The 20,645-nt window shown below is 46.1% G+C and overlaps 1 protein-coding gene across 2 annotated transcripts; it reads left to right on the forward strand.

Annotated features, from left to right (window-relative positions):
* The first annotated feature begins 1,934 nt into the window (after positions 1-1,934).
* On the forward strand, positions 1,935-20,037 carry SERPINA9 (serpin family A member 9). 2 transcript variants are annotated; one of them, XM_036882411.2, is made up of 5 exons: positions 1,935-2,202; positions 9,835-10,482; positions 15,753-16,026; positions 18,007-18,154; positions 19,465-20,037. In XM_036882411.2, the coding sequence occupies exons 2-5, from the start codon at positions 9,852-9,854 to the stop codon at positions 19,660-19,662; spliced, it is 1,251 nt and encodes a 416-aa protein (XP_036738306.2). In that variant the 5' UTR covers positions 1,935-2,202; positions 9,835-9,851; the 3' UTR covers positions 19,663-20,037. The 2 variants fall into 2 exon arrangements, with proteins under 2 accessions (XP_036738306.2, XP_036738307.2); XM_036882412.2 differs by lacking the exon at positions 1,935-2,202 and adding an exon at positions 4,713-4,855.
* Positions 20,038-20,645: the final 608 nt, after the last annotated feature.

A 20,645-nucleotide genomic window follows, 5' to 3' on the forward strand; every position in this document is an offset into this window, starting at 1 on the left:
GAAGACTGTTGCCTGCTGCAGCCTCCAAGCATGAAGTGTGTTCTACTTGGTTAAAAAGGAAAATTAACAGGCATACAATGGATGTAAAGGTGTGTAAAGATTTTCTGCTTAAGGAGGTCAGGAAAAGAACAGAAAAGGGAAGTCTTTGTCACCATGTCATGGACGGTAACCCCCTGGGAGTGTTTAGTCTGTGAGCTGACACAAGTCACCACCTGGACCCTCTGGAGTCTGAGGCCAAGGTTGGAAAGTGTTCCTGATTTATGTCCCTAATGATTGGCTTTTCTTTCTTCTTTTTTCAACTGAATTCTAAAATTGAGATAATTGTAGATTTACAGGGAGGCTATGGAGACCCTACAGTTTCTGCATCCTGCCACCCTGCTTCCTGACAGGTGACATTCACATAACCATCACACAGTTGTCCCAACGAAGCATCTCATGGTGGCGCACTGCTCACTGAACTTCATGTGGATTCCAGCAGTTCTCCCCACTATCCTTCCATCTGTTCAGGGCTCAAGCCCGGGAAACCGTATTGCACTTAATAGCCTTTTATTTCAAGGGGCTTCAAATGGTCAGAGGTTGGCGGGAGGCCCTGCAGTTAGGCTGAAGTTCAAACCCCTGTTCTGTAGTGTATTTGGTTTGTGGCATTAGGCAAGGCACTTAATTGCACCAAATCCTTACGTTTTCCTCTCTGTGAAGTGGCAATCATCAAAGCCATCTTGCTGGATATTTAGGGGTGATTAACTGATGTAATGCACGTGATACGACTTCACACCTGGTAGACACCCATCCATGTTCGCAGTGCCTCGTGAAGGTGTCCAGAGTGGGAGGAAGGCTGCCAGGCGGGCTTCCGTGTTGGCTGCTTCTTGTTCCAGCACAGGTAGCCTTTATGGCTGGATTTGAATACACACAATAAAGCTGGATCTGGTGGTAGAATCCGGTGTGACGTGAGCAAAGGAATCACAGATTCCTGGACTAGGCTGGGAAAGAGCCCTCCAGGATGAGATCCCATCTGCAGCAGGGCGCCATGAGTCCCGTATTATTGAAATAATGACCTCCTAGCCAAAACCAACTGAAAACAAATGAATGGCCAGCCAAAACCCCTCAGGGCCTGGGGTCTGTCTGGATCTACCCCCCTTTTCCATTTCCCCCCTCAGCTTGGCTCAGTGTCCTGAAAGTCAGGGAACCCCACTGGACAGGGTAAGAAATGAGCAATGTTACAACAAAAGAGATTGCAAGGAACTCTGGGAAGCATTTCCCTCAGGATGAGGGTGCGCTTGTCCCCAGTGGGTATCGTTTGGTCCCTCTTGGGAGGCTTCTGAAGGGTAGCTTCTGCTTAAAATGATCTAGTTCATAGAGTCTAGCGTGGAGGCACCCAATCTGCTCCATGGTTGACAGCAAGGATAGGTGAAATGAAAAAAAATATTAAAAATGGAAAGTTGTAGCCAGATTTTAAAAAGTGATATGAAGTTCTCTATAGGCCAAAAATGGGACCAAAGCATAAAGATGTGTGAGGTAAGCAAGAGACCCTACGGCCAGGAAAGGAAGGGTCTAGCAAGTCCTGGACATGGCGGGAAAGTCTCCCTGGGGGAGGATGGGCCTGGGACAAGGGCCCCTCCGGATGGGCCCTTGGGTGGGCCAGTGGGGATCGTCCTGCTTTGTCACTGCTCCAGCAGCAATACGCTTAGGGATTCGAGGAGAAACAGGCCTTTGACTTCCAAGAGGCCCTGAGGCCCCAGAAGCTGAGGAGCTTAGCGCTGGAGGCAAGCTTGGAGGGCTTGGCTCTGGGGCGAGGGCAGAAGTTCGTAGGGGGAGGAGGCACTCGGCCCCCCTCACTCTCATGTCTTCTCATCTTTCCCTGGGAAGTCTGACCCAGTAGTTCCAGGCATGGCCTGAGAGTGTTCATTTTAATGAGAATACAGGTTCTCCTGACAGCTGGGAGGTGGGGGGACCCCATACTCCTTCAGGCTGCCCACCTGCATCACCAACTGCAGGCCTTTGCAAAGTCCCTGGGGTGGGCGAGCCAACAGAGCCCGGCCCTTGGGGTCCCCAGCATTCCCCCCACTGCTTTCCCACTCCCCCCTCCATCCACATTGTCCCTTATTCTTCTTCCTCTGTCCCCATCACTTGCTGATCACAGTCCCTGCCCTGGAGGAAGCTGCACAAGGTCCAGACTGTCTACTCAGGAGACAGACACAGAAGGAGGTAAATTGCTCTGGTTTGCTCCAGTTGTTTATAAAGGGTGGGGCCGACTTCCTGCAGGTCCAGGAAGACTGAGGAATGGGTGGTTTGGAACCTGGAGCTGGCAGGATGGGAGGGAGTTTGTTGAGCAGGAGAGAGGGGGGATCATCAGTCTGGGTAGACTGAGAATCATGTGCCATCACACGGCACAGGGACGGGAATGACAGGACTGCATTCCTTCCATGTTATTGTACTTAGTCTTTTTAAGTTTGAGTGTAGTTTACATAGAATAAACTACAGAGCATTTCTGGCTATTATTTCCTCGCCGTGTTTTGTCCTCCCCCACTGCCTTTTTGCCTAGGATTCGAGCCACACATGCATTCCACGGCTTGATTTCTGTCGCACAGGTCCCTGGCTCCGTGGCTTTTCCCCTCATTTTTTGCCATCTTCAGTTTGGACAGTTCCTACCACTACATTTTCAAACTTACTGATCTTTACTTCTACGGTTTAAATTTTCTCTAAGTCTAGCCAGCACATTTTTCATTCCAGATACTGAATTGCTCACCTCTAAAGTTCGATTTGATGCACTTTCATAGTTTTGGTTTTTCTCACATTACATTAATGTTTTCCTTATTTAAACATATTTTAGGTAGCTGTTTTGAAGCGCTTGTCTGTTAATTTCATAATCTGTGTTAGGTCTAGGCCTGTTTCTGTTGAATGCTTTATTTTTTTCTTCTAGTCATGAGTCAATATTTCCTAGAATGTTGAATTTGTGATTGGAGGCTGGGCATGGCGTTACAATATTTTTGTCTAGACTTTGTTGACTTCCTTTACAGCGTGTTGACATTTGACAGCAAATGAAATTATTTGCAGAGCTCTTTTACCCTGTTAAAGATTTGACCATGAATATTGTATTTTTGAGCTTTGTTGTAGAGTCTAGATTAGCTTTAAACCATAGTTAGTTTAGCCCTAATGTCAAGATGTGACACTTCTAGGATCTCTACTGAATGTTCCAGATGTTCAGTGAAATTCTCACTCTGGCTGCTTATAACCTAAGTATCTCCCCATGCTATGTGAACTTGAGGAATTGTTCTGCTTACATCTTCAAAGCAGATTTTTTTTGTTTTGTTTTGGGACCAGTCTTGTGGAGTTTTAGTTTAGCCCTTAGCTCTGGAATTAAGCTAATGCAGCAAAGTTTAGCCCTTAGCTCTGGAATTAAGCTAATGCATACTTTTACTACACAAATTGTAGCTTCCTTAGCCTTCCCAAGCTCTGATATCTATCTTCTAAGCTTAGCAAGCCTGTCATTTTCTCCTTGGGCTTCCCTTCCTATATCTAGAAAGTGCCATTAGGCAGAAAATTGGGGAAATCATAGGGCTTACACCATTTGTTTCCCTTCTCTGCCTGTTGCCCAATGTCTGAATTGCTTCATATGTTTTTTTCAGTTTTCTAATTGTTTACAACTATTTATAAGTCCAGTGTTAGTTATTTTGCTTGGCCAGGAGTATAAGTCAACTCAAGTTTTATATATGCATATACCTGTGTAACTATCACCTTAATTAAGACCCTGCATCTCTCTTGCTCATTTCTAGTCACTACCACCCCTCAAAGGTAAATTGTTCGTTTACTCTATTTCGATCCATTCATTCCTTCAGCAAACACTTACTGAGCTCTTAGTATTGGCCAAGCAGTGGTGTACAGGGATAACAAGATAGGCAAGTTCCCTGATGTATTAAATTTTCAGATTAATAAATTTCACACCAATAAATGTGAAGTCATGACAGTGATAAGTCCACAATTAGTGTTTCACTAAGAGGTTAATAGTACTATAAAAAAATTTAATGGGAGGAATTTTTCTTACGTAGGTGGACAAAGAGAGCTTCCTTAAGGAAGTGACGTGAGCTAGGACCCACACAATAAATAGGAATTAATGAGGGGGACAAAGTGGTGAAGCGGGTGGGAAGAATGCTCCGGGAGACGTGCACGACAAGTGTCGCCTGTAAGGTTCATCAAAGTGGGCAGAATGCCTGGACACAGTGGCCCTAAGTCAGGGCCTTTGAGACGTGCGACGAAGGGCGGCGGCCAGAGGATCCCCCGGGCTGGGAAGGTCGGCTGGAAGGCCAGGGCCCGCTCGGGGCAAGGGAGGCTACGGGAGCCTGTTAACGAGGGCCAGTGATGTGCCGGCCCGGGACTGAGGAGGAAGGAGGTGCTGGGTGAGCCCTAAGCTCGAAATCACTAGGTTAGTGGGGAACAGAGAGAGATGTTGAAAGAAGGCGTCTGTTGTAACTTCTTGAGGGAGATGGTGCTTGAGAAAGAGCCGGAGTTCAGTCTGGGTCCTACTGATCTCACAGTTCACTTGCGACATCAGGAGAAACCAAGTAGGTAGTTAGGTGTACGGGGTTCAAAGGAAAGGTCTGGCCTGGAGATTAGAAATAATAAGCGATGTGCGTCTGTCAGTAATGAAGGCAGGGGTGTGACGAGATCAGCCCAAGATAGAGAAGGGATTAAAGTGAGGAGGACGCTGCTGAGTGCTGAGTGCTGAGTGCTGAGTGCTGAGTGCTGAGTGCTGAGGCTCCCAGCACAGGGGCCGGGAGGGGAGGCACAGGGGCTGAGGAGGAGCAGCAGGGAGAGGAAGAAAGGAGGAGAACGTGGCGTCGCAGAGACGAAGGGAGGACAGGTGAGGAGCCGAGTGTGGGCTCCAGCCCCGATGCTGCTGAGAGGCCTGGGCGTGATCAGAGGCCGGTCCCGTTTCTGTGGCCCTGGAAGCCAGGCTGGAGCAGGCCAGGCAGTGAGAGGGAGGTGAGGCGGTGGAGCCCGTGACCACGTAGCCCTTGAGGACTCGGGCTGTGCTGGGGAGGATGGAGAGAGGGCCGTGCTGGAAGGTAACGGGGGGCAGAGGTCTTAAAGATTCGGTGGTGGTGGTTCATTTGTCTAAGTAAGCAGGACTTGAACATGCTTCAAAGTCACCGGCAAGGATCCGGGTGAGAAGGGGTGTTTAAATACAGAAGAGAGATGCAAGCACCCAGAGACGGAGATAAAGGAGACTTATAAAATATGGGAAAGGGGGTGGCCTTAGAAGGAGGGGTGCTGGGGAGGCAGGGGTATGTCTCTGGTGGAGGGGGTTGAGGCAGCTCCCTTTCTGGGGCCTCTCTTCTATGGGAGGCAGGAGGCACGGTTGTCTGAAGTGTGTGTGTGCGCGAGCACATGCCTGCATGGCGGGGTGAGGAGTCCATCTTAAGGAAATGGAAAAGGTGAAATATTCCCTACAACCAGTAGAAGAGTGAGTTGAGCAGTGCTTTGTGACCAGGGGTGACTGAGAATCCACAATGTACCAAAGAGACTTGCTGAGCCACTGTCCCCCACCGCTTGCCAAAGAAGGAGCACATAGGTGGGTTTTTCTGGGTTTGGAGTAGTGACACTCACTTGCCAAAAGTCACACGGATTTAAAATCCCATCTCTGTCCATGTTTGTCACAAAGACCAAGGCCCACAGGAGTGTAGGGTTTTGGAATGAAATGAAGCCCTTTGACCCTAGAGTTGGATACAGAGACAAATAAAGACAAGGGTAGGTGGGTGGGGGGAAATGTAACCTCTCCAGGAAGCTGGAACTGCTGTGCACTCAAGGACGAAGCTGGGTAGGTAAGGTGGGGTCCAATGAAGAAGAACCTTGAATGCCAGGTGCTTGGGAATTCTTCCCAAAGTCAATGGGGAGCCACTGAGGATTCTGAATAGGTGAGTGACACACAGACTTTGCATCTGGAAAGTTCTCCTTTGTTGGCAGAGTGACTGCAGCTGGGAGCCAGGAGAGATAATGGAAGGGGGGATGAAGGCAGGGGCCACCGGTAGAGAGGAGCCTGAATAAGGACAGAGTGCCCCTGTCACCACAATGGGCAGAGCCCACGACATGGCACACTCCATAGGCCACAGTTGCATGGCAGCAGAGAGAGGGTGAGGGCCTTTGTGGGCCTGGGGGAGAGAAGGGGAAGCTATATGAGGACAGGAGTTTGGGATGGGGTGGGGCCAAACGTGGGCAGAGATTGGACTTTAGAAGCCAACTGAAGGAGCTCTTTCCAGAGCTTTCCTTCAAGGGAGTAAGGACCTGCCCTTTAAGGCCATGGCTGAGGAGCCCAGATGGCCTAGGAAGGGAGCCCTTTGATGCCACCTCCCTGAGGCCCAGAGAGAAGCAGTGTCTTGCCTAACGTCACAAGGAGGCCAAGGCCACAGCAGGGCTAGGACACTTACTAGCTGACTCTCTGAGGGCCCACCGGTTCAGGGGGCTCTCTCCTGCTCAGCCCAGGACCCGCAGGATTTGGGGCATGGAGCCAGATGTCGCCTAGCAAGGCTGTGTCTGCTGATAGGGATGTGGACCACTGGGAAGCACAGCCAGGGTCAGCAGGTGGCCCTGAGAGCCACCTCCCACATCCATCCCTCCACAGAGAGGGGCACAGGCTCCTGGACTGGGTCTGGCAGTGATTCCCGTCCCCTAGGGCTTGATGCCATTCTTTCCCTTCAACCTCATGCTTTCTCACAGTCATGAATATCTGGGGACAAGATCCTTACCTAGGTGTCCCTTCATCCTGCCCTCAAGTGAAGAAGGCAAAATCACAAGAGCCACGAGGGAGAAGCAGGTATCATCTCATGCCCGTTGTGGGTAAGACTCCACTGGGAGTTACACAGGCTCCCTCACTTTTTCCTCAGAGCCAACCTCTTCCACAGATAGAGGAAAGTGAGACTTGGGAGGTGACACAATGCAAATGTGATTGTACAAGGGTGACATTCTTCTACCATAATTTATTGCTCTGAAGTTGTTTGGAAACCAGTGGTTCTCCTCAGACTCTGACTTCTGGTTGGCTGTTACGACCAAGGGCTACTACTCAGTCGTTGCTAATCAAGTTAACCAGAAGACCCCCAGTGTATCACAGGTGTAACTACAGACCTCACATTCTCACATGACTTCCTAAAGACTCCCAGACAATCAAAGAGCTCATCAAACAGGAGAAATGCAGGATTTTAATCCCATGTTCCTCCCTCCCTCATCCCCTTCCATCCTGGTTCTGACACCAGCATAAATGCTCTACCATCTCAGGCCCGTGCACCGAGTACCTGCTGAACCACACCGAGCACTGACCTGTGCCGGCAGGTGGGTGGAGCCATGAATTACATGTGGCTCCCAGGACAGTCCTTGAAAATTGCATTTGGGCTGAGGCACTCCCCTATGGATCCCATGGTCCGGATTCCTGTCTGCACATCCCTGTACATAGCCTCTTATTTCTGCGGCCTGTCTCACCGCTCCCTTCCCCACCAAATTCTCTGGTGCTGAGATTCTGTTTCATGGAACAACTCTATCCTTCAAACCTACCTCATGCAGGCAGTTTTCTTGGCCTAAACTTTCTTCTCCTCTAGTTCCCTTCACCTTGCTAACATTTTTCAAGTCTCAACCAGCTATCAGTTCCTATGGAAGCCATCCTTACCATGAGATAGGTATGCTCAAAGCCTGTACTTACCCACCACATATACTTCTCATTCCTGGTGGCATTTGCTCATCACCTATCTTCCCAAAAGCTCTATAAGGGCAAGGACCCTGTTTACCTGTCGGTAGCGCTATCTAACAACTCATATAGAGCTTGTATGTCCAGATCAATGTGTTGAATGCATGAATTATAAATAAATGTCCCCTATGCTCAAAGAATGTAGAGATGATTAGCCAGATATGCATGTAGTCAATATCATCCATGCAGTAATAGAAGTAGAATCAAGTTTCAGAAGGAGGAGAGGAGGAAGGGCAGAGATTAATGATGCCACAACAGGGAGAGCTCAGGGGTGCCTCTCAAGAAGGTAAATGGCTAAGTAGAGTTTTCAAGAGTGAGAAAGAAGGGATTTTCCATGAGCAGAGGGAGAGTGCATCCCAGAGAGGAATCAGCTTGTGCCAAGGCACAGAGGCATTATGTAGGGTGTGTCAGGGTAGGCTGGCGGGTGAAGAGATGGGCTTGGGGGCGCGTGGTCATATGCAGTTGGCCATTGTTGTAGAGAATGCAGAGGGACTGCAGCTGGATGTACTGGGAAATGCACCAAAGATGGGGGAAAGGGTTAACCTTTGGGGGCATGTACCACGCAGAGGATTTTGCCTCTGTCCCCCAGGACATGGCCTTTGAGCAGAGTCAGGCTGGTGGAGTTCACTCTGGCAATACTGAGGAAAACCTATTTGAGAAAATATGGCCAGAGGGAGGAAGATGAGTCCTGAGGTCTTCAGGACGGTCCAGGGGAAAGATGAGGAGCATCTAGACTGAGGGTAGGGCAGGGGGACGGAGAGAAGGTAGGGCTTAGACGTCTCAAGAAGAAAGAACAGTCGGCCACTCGCTGGATGTGGGGAAGGAGAGTGATTTAAGAGTCCAGATGGTCAGCCTTGACTTGGCAGCTTGGGTAATGTGCCCACCTTGGAGAAGGGAGGAAAAGGACCAGGCTCAGGGTGGTGGACGGCTTAGGAGGTCAGTGTAGAACATGTAGATAAAGAGTCCAGTAGGTGGGTGGATATATGTGAGTGTGTCCTAGAGAGAAAACTCAACTTCAGTTGAACAAACAGACAAAAAACTACAAAACAAAAATTACCTGATCTGATAAATGGAATGGAGATAAATTCAGTTTCTGGAAGGAATTATTCATTCAGTAAAAAGTTTCTTCTAATTTTAGCCATATTGAGTATGACAATAAAGTGTTATTTGGTTCACATAAGTTCAGTTTCAACCAAGAGGTTGTTGGAAATGTGGCTATCACATTAGCACCGGCCTGACCGAGACATGTGACCTCATCGCAGTCAATACTCTGAACAACTCTACAGGGCACAGTCAGTCATCCCTGTGTTTCAAAGCAGGAAAAGAAAACTGAAGTACAGAGAGGTTAGAGACTTGACCATTGTGAATGTCAGAGTTAGACGCAGCCCAGCCTTTGCTTCTCCGAAACAGCTGGAGTTGCCAACTGCCTTAGGGTCATTTAGTCTAAGATCACCCCGGTGCCTCAGTCCTGCAGGATGAGGCTGTGGGAGGCGCAAGCAGTCGTGGTTAGAGTTAGCAGCTCATCAGAAACTGGTCACCCACGCTCAGGGCGCCTGGAGGACCGCCGTGCAAGGACAGCTACGGCTCCCGCTTTGTGAGGGATGTCAACATGCCACTGATGGGCAGCCATGGCAAGAAAGTGATCACAGCTACACAAAGGGGACAAAGAGTGTTTGGAGGGATCTCTGAGGAGAAAGAGGAGATCATTCGTGGCTGCTAAGATTGGGATCTTGCAACCTGGTTTCACTGTCTCACTTCTTAAAAAATAAGTCTGTGAAGTGGAAATAGCAAAGTGCATGGGATCTGAGATTTGGGATTTGAGGCTCAACTTTGAATCCTGGACCGAACACAGAGTAGCCACGTGACCTGAGGTAAATGACGTGACCTCTCGAGGCCTGTTTACTCATCTGTAAAACAAGGCCAATAATAATATCTACATCAGGGGGGTTCCTGGGAGGATTGAATGAGGTTACATGAGAGAACGTGTTCTGTTACCTACCCTGCTTGCCCTCATTCTGTTGCTAACTGTGTAGGGTGCTGCAAGATCTCGGATTCAGGGACTGGACCTTCAGCGTACCTCCCCTGAATGGTTCTTTCTTCTCTTGCAGACTTACTTTGTTCCAAAATGGCATCTCCCTTTTATCAAGTTTTCTTAGTTGCTGGCCTCTGCGCTCCAATCTGCTGTGTTTCCCCATCCAGTTCCCGCAGCAATGGGTTCCCCTGCCATCCTTCCCCAAAGAGCAGCCCTGCCTCCCAAGTGTCTTTCAGCAACACCAACTTTGCCTTTTGCCTGTACCGGAGGCTGGTTCTGAAGACTCCAAATCAGAACATCTTCTTCTCCCCTGTGAGTGTCTCCACTGCCCTGGCCATGCTCTCTCTTGGGGCCTGCTCGGCTACCAAGGCCCAGATCCTCCAGAGCCTGGGGTTCAACCACACACACACCCCAGAGTCTGCCATTCACCAGGGCTTCCAGCACCTGGTCCATTCTCTCAGTGTCCCCAGCAAAGACCTGGCCTTGAAGATGGGGAATGTCCTCTTCATCAAAAAAGAGCTTCAGTTGCAGACCAATTTCTTGGACAATGTCAAGAGGCTGTATGAGTCAGAAGTCTTCTCTACAGATTTCTCCAACACCTTCACTGCCCGGGAGAAGATCAACAGCTATGTGGAGAAGGTTACCAAAGGGAAGATTGTAAACTTAATCCAAGAGCTTGAACCTCTGACAGCCATGGTTCTGGTGAACCACATTTTCTTTAAAGGTAAGGCTCTGAGAGGTTGATTTTGATTTCAATGCTATGTTTCTTCTTTTTTCCCAATGAAATAAGCAAGCTAGAAAACCCTAGATAAAGTGAAGTAATGGGAACACCTGAATTCTGACTAGCTTTGTAACCAGCTGGCTGCGTGGCCCTTGATTTCTCATGTTCCCTCTCCTGCCTTCAGTTTGTCAATCACAACGGCAGCTCATTCAGCTCTGTCTTTGGATAGCTTGATTATGTGTCCTGAGGGGCTGACATTGGGCTCAGTGGCCAGCTCATGGGAAAAAAATCTTCTGGACGTTAAGACTGGGAGAAAGGACCTCATCTCTTGCCACCAACGGCTGCCCCACTGCCCCCTGAAAGTTTCGAGAGGGAACACAGATCTGACAACCCAGTTTAAGAAGCAAATCCAAAGGTGAGAACAGTTCCATAGCTATGGAAGTACAGACAGGCCAGTATAACTGCCATTCACATCCCCTGTGCATCTGTCTATAACTTCACAGTTTACAAGACACTGTTGCAGTAGGATGAGCATCACTTGAAAGCTGGACAGCCCTGCATTTGAATTCCACCTCTGCCCCTTACTTTCTATATGATCCTGGGCATGTCCCTTTAAAGGATCTACCATGTACAGAGATCCCAATGTGTGCCAGCCTCTATGCTGACCGGATCGATGGATGATAAAGCTCAAGGCATAGGGTAGTGCTGGTGGTTGAAGTGCTCGTCTTCCAGGCAGAGTTACCTTGTACACTACTGTATCATCCCCTATCCTTCTCCTCTCCCTCCTTCCTTCTTTTCCCTCTCCTGCTATTCATCCATCCACTTATCTATGCATTTATCCCTCTATTCACTTATTCAAATACCTTTACACACATTCATCCATCTATTCTGCAAACAGGGGGTGAAGGAAAAAGAACATGTTTTGAGAACCTACTAAGTTTCCTGCACTTTGTATATGTCATTCTGTTTAACTTAATGTTATTATTCATTGATATATAATTCAAATACCATAAATCACACCATTTTAAAGTATACAGTTCAGTGGGTTTTAATTTTTAATATATCCACAAAGTTGTGCAAAACCTCCACTATGTAATCACAGAACATTTTCATCATATCAAAAAGAGCCCCTTATCCACTAGTATTCACTCCTCATTCCTGCTCTTCCCTCCGGCTACAAGCAAGTTACTTTTTGTCTCTATAAACTGGCCTGTTCTGGACATTTCATATAAATAGAGTCATATAATATGTGCAGGTTTTTGTGCTTAAATTCCTTTACCAAGGAGCATGATTTCAGGATTTTATGGCAAGAGTATGTATAGTTTTGAAAGAAACCCCAAACTGTCTTCCAAAATGACTGGACCATTATGCATTCCCATCAGCAATGTCTGAGAGTTCCTATTGCTCCACATCCTTGGCAGCATTTGGTGTTGTCAGTGTTCCAGATTCTGACCATTTGAATAGGTGTGTAGTGATAATCTCATTGCTGTTTTAATTTCCATTTCCCTCATGACACATGGTGTGAAGCATCTTTTCATCTTTACTGGTTAACTGTGTATCTTCTTTGACGAGGTCTGTCAAGGTCTTTGGACAATTTTTTAATCCAGTTGTTTGTTTCCTTATTGTTAAGTCTTAAGAGTTCTCTATTTAGAATAACTGTTCTTTATCAGATTTGTCTTTTGCAAATATTTTCTCCTAGTCTGTAGCTTGTCTTCTTATTCTGTTTCCATTGTCTTTCACAGTGCAAAGTTTTGAATTTTAATAAAGTCCAGCTTGTTAATTATTTCTTTCATGTATCATGCCTTTGGTGTTATATCTAAAAAGTCATTGCCATACCCAAGGTCATATAGATTTTCTTCTATGTTGTCTTCTCAGAGTTTTATAGTTTTGTGTTTTATATTTAGATCTGTGACCCATTTTGTGTTCATTTTTGTGAAGGGTATAAGGTGGGTATCTAGATTCATTTATTTTGCCTGAGGATGTCAGTTGTTCCAGCACCAGTTGTTGAAGAGACTATTTTTGTTTCACTGTATTGCCTTTGTTCCTTTGTCAAAGATTTATATGTATTTATATGGATCTATTTCTATGCTCTCTATTCTGTCCAATTAATCTATTCCCTCACTGATTTGTCTTGATTATTTTAGCCTTACAGTAAGTCTTGAAGTCAGTTAATGTTACTCCGACAACTTTGTCCTTCTCTTCCAATATTATGTTGCCTATCCTGGGTCTTTTGCATATTAATATAAACTTTATAATCAGTTTACTTATATCTACAATATAACTTACTAGGATTTTTATTGGGATAGCATTGAATCTACAAATGCAAGTTGGGAAGAACTGACATTTCAACAATATTGAGTCTTCTTATCCATGAACATGGAATATCTTTCCATTTATTTCGTTCCTTGATTTCATTTATCAGAGTTTTATAGTTTCATATTTTGCCAGATTTTAACTAAGTATTTCATTTTTTAGATGCTAATGCAAATGGTATGATGTTTTCAATTTCAAATTCCACTTGATCATTGCTAGCACATAGAAAAGTGATTGACTTTTGTATATTAACCTTGTACCTGCAACCTTGCTACAGGCACTTATCAGTTCCAGTTCTATTGATTCTTTCAGATTTTCTACACAATCATTTCATCTGCCAACAAAGACAGTTTCATTGCCTCCTTCCCAGTCTATATACCTTTGTTTCCTTTTCTCATCTTACTACTTTAGCTATAACTTCCAGTACACTGTTGAAAAAGAGTGGAAAGGGAGCATTTTTTCATTGTACCTGACCTTTGTGGGGAAATTTTAAGTTTCTTACCATTACATACGATGTTAGATGGAGGTTTCTTTGTAGAAATTCTTTATCAAGTTGAAGAAGTTCCCGTTTATTCCTGGTTTACTGGAAGGTTTTCTTTTTTTTCCCATGATTCGGTATTGAATTTGGCAAATGGTTTTCCTGCATCTTTTGATATGATTATGTAAATTTTCTTGCTTAGCCCGTTAATGTGATATGCTATGTTAATTGATCTTCAAATGTTGAACTAGCTTTGCAAACCTGGGATAAACCCCATTTGGTTGTGGTATATAATTCTTTTTATAAATTGTTAGGTTTGATTTGCTAATATTTTGTTGAGGATTTTTGCATTTATGTTCATGAAAGATATTGGTCTATAGTTTTTTTCCTAGTAATGATTTGTCTTAATGTCTTTTTCTAGTAACAGTTTTGGTATTAGGCTTCATCAAACAACTTAGGAAGAATTCTCTCTGCTTCTGTCCTCTGAAAGAGATTGTAAAATAATTGTTATAATTTCTCCCTGAAGCGTTTAATAGAATTCACCAGGAGAACCATCTGGACCTGCTACTTTTTGTTTTGGAAGGTACTAACTATTGTCAGTTTCTGTAATAGGTATAGGCCTATTTATATTGTCTATTTCTTCTTATGTGAGTATTGACAAATTGTGTCCTTCAAGGAATTGGGCAATTTCATCTAGGTTATCAAATTTGTGGATACAGAGTTGTTTGTAATATTCCTTTACTTTCCTTTTAATGTCTGTGTTAATATCAGTGTTCCTTCTTTAATTTCTAATATTAATTAATTGTTTTTCCCCTGGGTATAGCCCATACTTTGTTTCTTTTTGTGTCTCACATTTTTTTGGTAAAAGGATTTTTAAAATAATGCACTATGGCAACTTTGAAGTCAGATTCTGACCCCTCCCGAGGGTCTGTTATTCTCACTTATTGCAATTGTTGTTGTTTGTTTAGTGATTTTTATTAACTAGTTCTTTAAAGTCTATATACTTCATCATGTGTAGCCACTAAGGTCTCTTCTTGGTCAATTAAATGGTCAGCTATGATTGGGCAGAGATTTCCTAAATGCCTGGAGTAAATACACTTCCCAGTCTTTGCTGAGGGCCTTTGTGCGTATGTTGTGGCGTGCCATCAACACTCAGCCAAGTGTGTGACTAAGCCTTTAATATCTGTTTGCGCAGACCCTCAGGGACAGCCAAGAATTACAGTCTTCTTATCTCTTTTTCCTCAAATATGCATACAGATTTACATATGCATGCGGCTTCTACATGCCCAGGATATATCTGAAATTTCCAAAGGCCCTGTGGACATCTTATTCCTCAGCCTTCCTTTTTGAATTTCATTCAGTCTATTGTTTGTCTCATTGTTATACTCACCCACGTAACTCTGAAGCTAAAACACCAGTAATTGTTTCTAACAAATACTCCCTGACTCCTGGGGAGAAGGCATTTAGCTCTGCCTGAGCTCCAATCAAGTTTGCAAGCTGAGTCCTCAAAGGAACTATCAGACAGGTCAAATAATGAGAATTCTTTGGGAATGAGACTTTCAAAGAGCTCCAGCTCTGTTCCTCTCCTTCTGTTACTGGAATACAGGCTGTTATTTTTCAAGGCTACTGCTGAACTAGAGAGTGAAGGATGGGGCTAATGCAAATTAAAATGCCACAGATCTGCCTGTCATTGAGATTTGGCCATTTTTCTTGAACAAACTCTCCCGAGGCTCCTGCAAGCTTCTGGTTGATTTCCACAGTTCCAAAAAAGTTGATTACAACTATTTTTGCCAGTTTTTCTTGCTGCCTTTACGGAAGGATGAATACGCAGAGGTCCCTACTCTGTCATTTTTGCTGATACTACCCCACCCCCACCCCCAGTCTGTCCTGCCAGGTTTTTTTACTAGTGGATTATTTGCCCCAACTGATATCCACTGCCTCAGGCAGCTGCAAAATGTATGTATCACTGCCTCTAACTACTTTGACTTATTTCCTTTTAGTAAAAGTCCTTTTGCATTGGTTGAGCCCCCGATCAAATCAAGCACAGATAGCTTTTCAAGTGAAGCTTTCCAGGGAAGCACAAGGCAGGTCAAACAATGACACTCCTTCGGGAATGAGGCTTTGAAAGGGTTCCAGCCCTATTTTTTCCCTTTAGTGGCTGCCGAGCTGCTGGATTTCATGGCTAATGCAGGCTCGTACTTTTCAAGGCTACTGAAGAGCTGACGCATGGGGAAAGGAACTAGGGCAAGTTCAAATACCACAAAGCTCGCTGTTCTTACCAAGGTTTAGCTGTTTTTCTTTAATAAATTATCCCCCAGTTTACTGAAAATATAGGTTAATTTCCAGAATGCTAAAAATGTTCATTCTGACCATTGTTGGCAGTTTTCTCACTGTTTTTGTGGAGAAGGTTACTTCATTTTTGCTGTCTTCACCTCACTAATTGCACTTTGAACATAAAGACCTCTCTTCTCTCTTTGTGTAGCCAAGTGGGAGAAGCCCTTTAACCCGCTGTACACAAGGAAAAGCTTCCCATTCCTGGTTGGCAACAGGACCACCGTGCAGGTTCCTATGATGGACCAGGTGGAGGAATTTGCTTTTGGGGTCGATCCGGAGCTGAACTGCTCCGTGCTGCAGATGGACTACAATGAAGATACTGTGGCCTTCTTTGTCCTCCCTGGCCAGGGCAAGATGAGGCAGCTGGAACAGGCCTTGTCAGCCAAGATGCTGAGGAAATGGAGCCACTCACTCCAGAAAAGGTGGGTATCTGTGTCAATTTATTGGGACCAGAGGCAGGTGATGGTGTACATCTAAGGAGGGGGGAAAGACCATGATAACAATGATTGAATAATGACTCCCTCAGATTGAACACCAGCTGCATGCTGGACAGTAAGCTTGGTGCTGTGCACACATGTCCTCTCTTGAACTTCACCATCACCCAACAACAGATAAGGAGTATTATCAACCCCCAATCACAAATATAGAAATAGAGGCTCCAAGAAGGAGGTGAATTGCCCAAGATTTTGTAGCTAATATATCTCTGCAAAACTATTATGTCATTGCTCCTATTCCTTGCTGGCATGCCCACTCTATCAGCCAATCCAATATTGAATTCCATGGAATGAGTCTATAAAAATAAACACACATAAAAAGCATTGGTGCTCACCTATAAAATGAGAATACTAATATTACTGAACTCCCAGGTTGTTGAAAAGATAACATAAGTTACTGTTCATGAAGTGCTTAGAAGAATGCCAAAGAGAGTAAGTGTCCAATACATGTTAGCTAGTAGTAATATTATTATTAGTCCTGTAATTATTATGGAGAGGATCACAAGGATGTTAACCACACAATACAGAGGAATGTCAAAGTCTGATGTACAAACTCTTAGCAATATTTTATCGCCACCATTTGCATCATTCTCACATGCTCATAGCCTAGGAGGAGAGAAAAGACAGAATCAGGGGAAACTGTAATTCAAGAAAGACAAAGATCAGTGCCCCAGGGGAGGACAGGCAGAGAGCTGAGGAGCTTCTGAGCAAGAAGAGATGGCTTCCAGCTGGGACTGAGGAAGGACTTCAAGGAGGTGGTGCACTTGTGCCACAGTTATGGAGAGTACATGAAGGTATGGGTAGGACGCAGAGGCTGGGGAAGGGCGTTTTTGGTAAAGGAAAGAGCACAAGCAAAGATGCAAAGTTGGGGATCGAGGGACACCGTAGGATGTCTCAGAAGTTTCTTCTCTTCTCAGACTGCAACCAGGACCGGGCAGAAGAGGAGGCAGCAGAGAGGCAGGGTGGGGTGTGTGTGTGTGGAGGGTGTCTGTAAAGCAAACACAGAAAAGTGGGGATGTCCAAGGCAGCACAGGAGACAGTAACAGGGACAGCTAGCTGTCCATTGTGCTAGCTGCCACAAGAAGTCCAGCAATGAGGACTGAAATATCCATCCACACCTTTATGTTTTCATCTGTGACTCGCCAAGTGAGACCTTGGGCTAAGCACTAAAACTGAGCTTTACTATCTTTAAATTCAGGTAATGTTATGAATGTGCCTATGCCTGGCACATAGTAAATGTGCGATAAATACAAGGTATTTGGCCATTCTCTCTTGGTTCAGGGAAACCATTGCAAAGAAAGAAAAAAATTGTGCTGGCCTTTAGGTCTTTGCTGTGCAATATAGTAGCCACTAGTCACATGTGGGTACTTAAATTGGAATTAATTAAAGCTAAGTAAAATTTAAAGTTTAGTTTGTTGGCACCAGTCACATTAAAGTTGCTCAACACCTACATGTGGCTGGTGCCTACCATGTTGGACAGTGAAGATATGGAATATTCTAACTTTGCAGAACATTCTACTGGACTTTGCTATTCTTGGGGATTAGCAGAGTTCATCTCAGGAAGAGCTGGGTGGGGGCACTCTGAGCCAGGGGTGGTAGACGTGCTTCCATACTACCTATTGCCTCCACTGGTCTCTGCCACAGGCTCCCTTGATGGGTCCCCTTCTCTGCCCTGTCTCCTACCTCATTACAGGGCCACTTTCCATCTCATTTATCTTCAGGGCTGGATTTGCTCATCGGGGAGGCTTACTTCCAGGGCAACCTGCGTTGGTCGTCTGGGATGGGTTAACTCCTTTAGCAGCAACCAGCAGTGCCTGGAGGAGGAAGAATCTCCTGAAACGCCAACTGGAAGCAGAGACGGAGACCCAGGGGCTGTGACCTCACCTTTTCCTTCCCTCTTCTCCACAGGTGGTTAAAGGTGTTCGTTCCAAGATTTTCCATTTCTGCCTCTTATGACTTGGAAACCATCCTCCCAAAGATGGGCATCCGGGATGCCTTTGATAAAAATGCTGATTTTTCTGGAATCACAAAGAAAGACTTCCTGCAGGTTTCTAAAGTGAGTTGGTCCATGAGAATGATGTTTGCCTGAGTTGGACGGGCCTGTAGAGACTGGCTAATCGAGCCTGCTCATCTCATCGCTAAGGAAACAGAGGCTCATCTCATCGCTAAGGAAACAGAGGCCTGAGAGGCACAGTGACTTCTTCAAAGCAGAACTAAGGCTGAATCTTGTGGCTCTCAGGCCTTGGCCTTATGGCCGTCATGCCTCTGACATATAGGGACCCTTTATCCCCCTTCAAACAAAGGTGCAAGTGTGGCTATTTGAGGAGCAGGTCTGCCTTAAAAAGGCAGTGCTGCGGCCCCCACACCTACTGCCAATGAGCAGGGGCCCCTGACATTCAACCCCACCTCCCTAAAGCCTAGGGCCTCACACTGAGACCATAATGATCGCCATGAGCCATCCGTGCCCTGTAGTTGTGTGGTGTTTGGCATGCAGCGAAGAAAGGAGGAGGGTGGGAGCAGAAAGAGCCAACTTTTAGAACACAGGATATTGGGTCTAAAAATAGCCTCTGAGTCTCTTGAAACAAATCACTGAGCCCAGTTCCCACAGGGTAACAGGGAGCCCAAGCCTCTACACAGCACCCACTGGCTAGGACAAGTTGTGCATGCCCTTTTTAGCAAGAGGGTGTCCTCCAGGCTCCCCATGCACCCCATGCTCTGATAAAGGTCCCTGTCCACATTTAGGCTTCTGATCCCTGACCTAAATTTTTATTTTGATAACAGACTATAATGGTCAGAAATGGTCCTGGGCCACTTAAAGGGACCTTCTTCATGGTGTCCAGGGACAGAATGCAGAGAGATCCCACTGGAATATGACGGACACAGTGGACCTTTTCCCAGTCTGTGCATATGTGAACATATGAAAACTAATGGTTGTAATTGTCAGGAGTTCTCGGGCCCCCCAAAGCTTAGGACTGCATGAACCCCAGGTTAAGAATCTCTTCCCTAGAAGACCAAGAAGGGACCCAATATTTAATAACATGTAACTTGGAAGGATAGATGTAGTTACTATCATCCTTTCATAGATTTGGCAAGTGGCAACTACATAACTTTTGCAACAGGAAGTGGCAGGACTGGGACTTACCCTAGGTCTTTCTGGTCTGTATTTGTGACCATCTGACTCCGTGTTTAAGGGCCAATTGACTAGTAGCAACAACAGCTGCAATTGACTGCAAATGTCAGGCATTCAGTGTATATAATCTTGGTGAGCATCAATACGCTGGGCATCACCATTCCCGGGCAAAACACCACAATTCATCTAAGTAACGGTGTCTCATGGGGGCCTGATATTTGTTTTTCCCATGGCAGGCTGCCCACAAGGCTGTGCTGGACGTCAGGGAGGAGGGGACGGAAGCTTCTGCAGCGACCACCACCAAGCTCGTAGTCCGATCAAAGGACGGCCCCTCTTACTCCGTCATCTGCTTCAACAGGTCCTTCCTGTTGCTGATTATAAACAAAGCTACAGAGACCATAATCTTCCTAGGAAAAGTGGAAAATCCCATCTAGCTGGAAATAGCCTGCTGACTTGATTACCCATCGGCGATGCATGGAAAATAACAAACCACAGTGGGTGATGTTGCTGGTGTGCCATCAGCACGGACCTCCTCCTGCTTTGAGGCTCCCCCTGCCCCCAGCAGGCTGCACTCCCTGCTGGACGCCACTTTGGAGACTCAGTCATCAAAAGTCAGCAGAGATCCCAGCCACAACCCAGTAGCCGCCAGTCTGTGCTCTTTTCTACAGATCATCCTGACTAACTAGCTTCATGGACCATTTCTGGGTTGGCATATTTCTATTCCTTGGAGCCCTGGGAATGGGAACATAGAGGTCAGTCACCTTTATTGTAGAATTACAGTAATAAATTCAATAAACCTAAAATGAGAATTCAGCTGACTACAATACTCCCACATACCTCCAAAGTCCTCATCTGAAAATGGCGTTTCAGGTAATCCACAGTGGCTGGGATGAAAGGTAAGGCACGGTTGCGAAGCCGTCTCTGAGTGGGTGCAGTCACTTCCCATCCAGGCTGCACCAGGCTGGCTGCTTTCCTGGCTCTGATGCCACTGCACATGCCCGCACAGCCCTCTGGGTGCTCAGCTGCCTACCTGCTGGCTGGTAGTTACAACAGCCTGGCTTCCTTACTCTGAATCCTGAGACCCACAGGTGGCACAGGGAGCCACAGGCACCCGGGGCAAAGCGTGCTCCACCACCCCTCCCTGCCCTTTCGGCCAAACGACTGACTGGCTCCTTGTACGTCACGTTCATCACTGAGGGCGTCTCCCGCAGCCTCTAGTGGAGCGCCCACTCTCATCAGACCCAGAGAAGTCCTTTCCTCCGCCCCACACCACCTCACATGTGTCAGGGCTTCCCACTGGCTTCTCCAAGCTCTTTTACACGGAAGGAAACCAATCAGACGGGAGTTACACTAGGGAGCTGGCGAGGAGCTTCAAGGGAATCTCCTGCCCCTGTGCTCCCACCTGCTTTACAAATAG

This window comes from Manis pentadactyla, chromosome 11 (genome assembly GCF_030020395.1).
Source record: "Manis pentadactyla isolate mManPen7 chromosome 11, mManPen7.hap1, whole genome shotgun sequence".
Classification (NCBI taxonomy): domain Eukaryota; kingdom Metazoa; phylum Chordata; class Mammalia; order Pholidota; family Manidae; genus Manis; species Manis pentadactyla.

Bases quoted from the DNA above. Each gene is read 5' to 3' on its own strand.
- SERPINA9 (XM_036882411.2), top strand. From the start codon at position 9,852: ATGGCATCTCCCTTTTATCAAGTTTTCTTAGTTGCTGGCCTCTGCGCT. The intron at 10,483-15,752 runs GTAAGGCTCTGA...CTCTTTGTGTAG, and splicing joins GAACCACATTTTCTTTAAAG to CCAAGTGGGAGAAGCCCTTT. The intron at 18,155-19,464 runs GTGAGTTGGTCC...TTCCCATGGCAG, and splicing joins ACTTCCTGCAGGTTTCTAAA to GCTGCCCACAAGGCTGTGCT.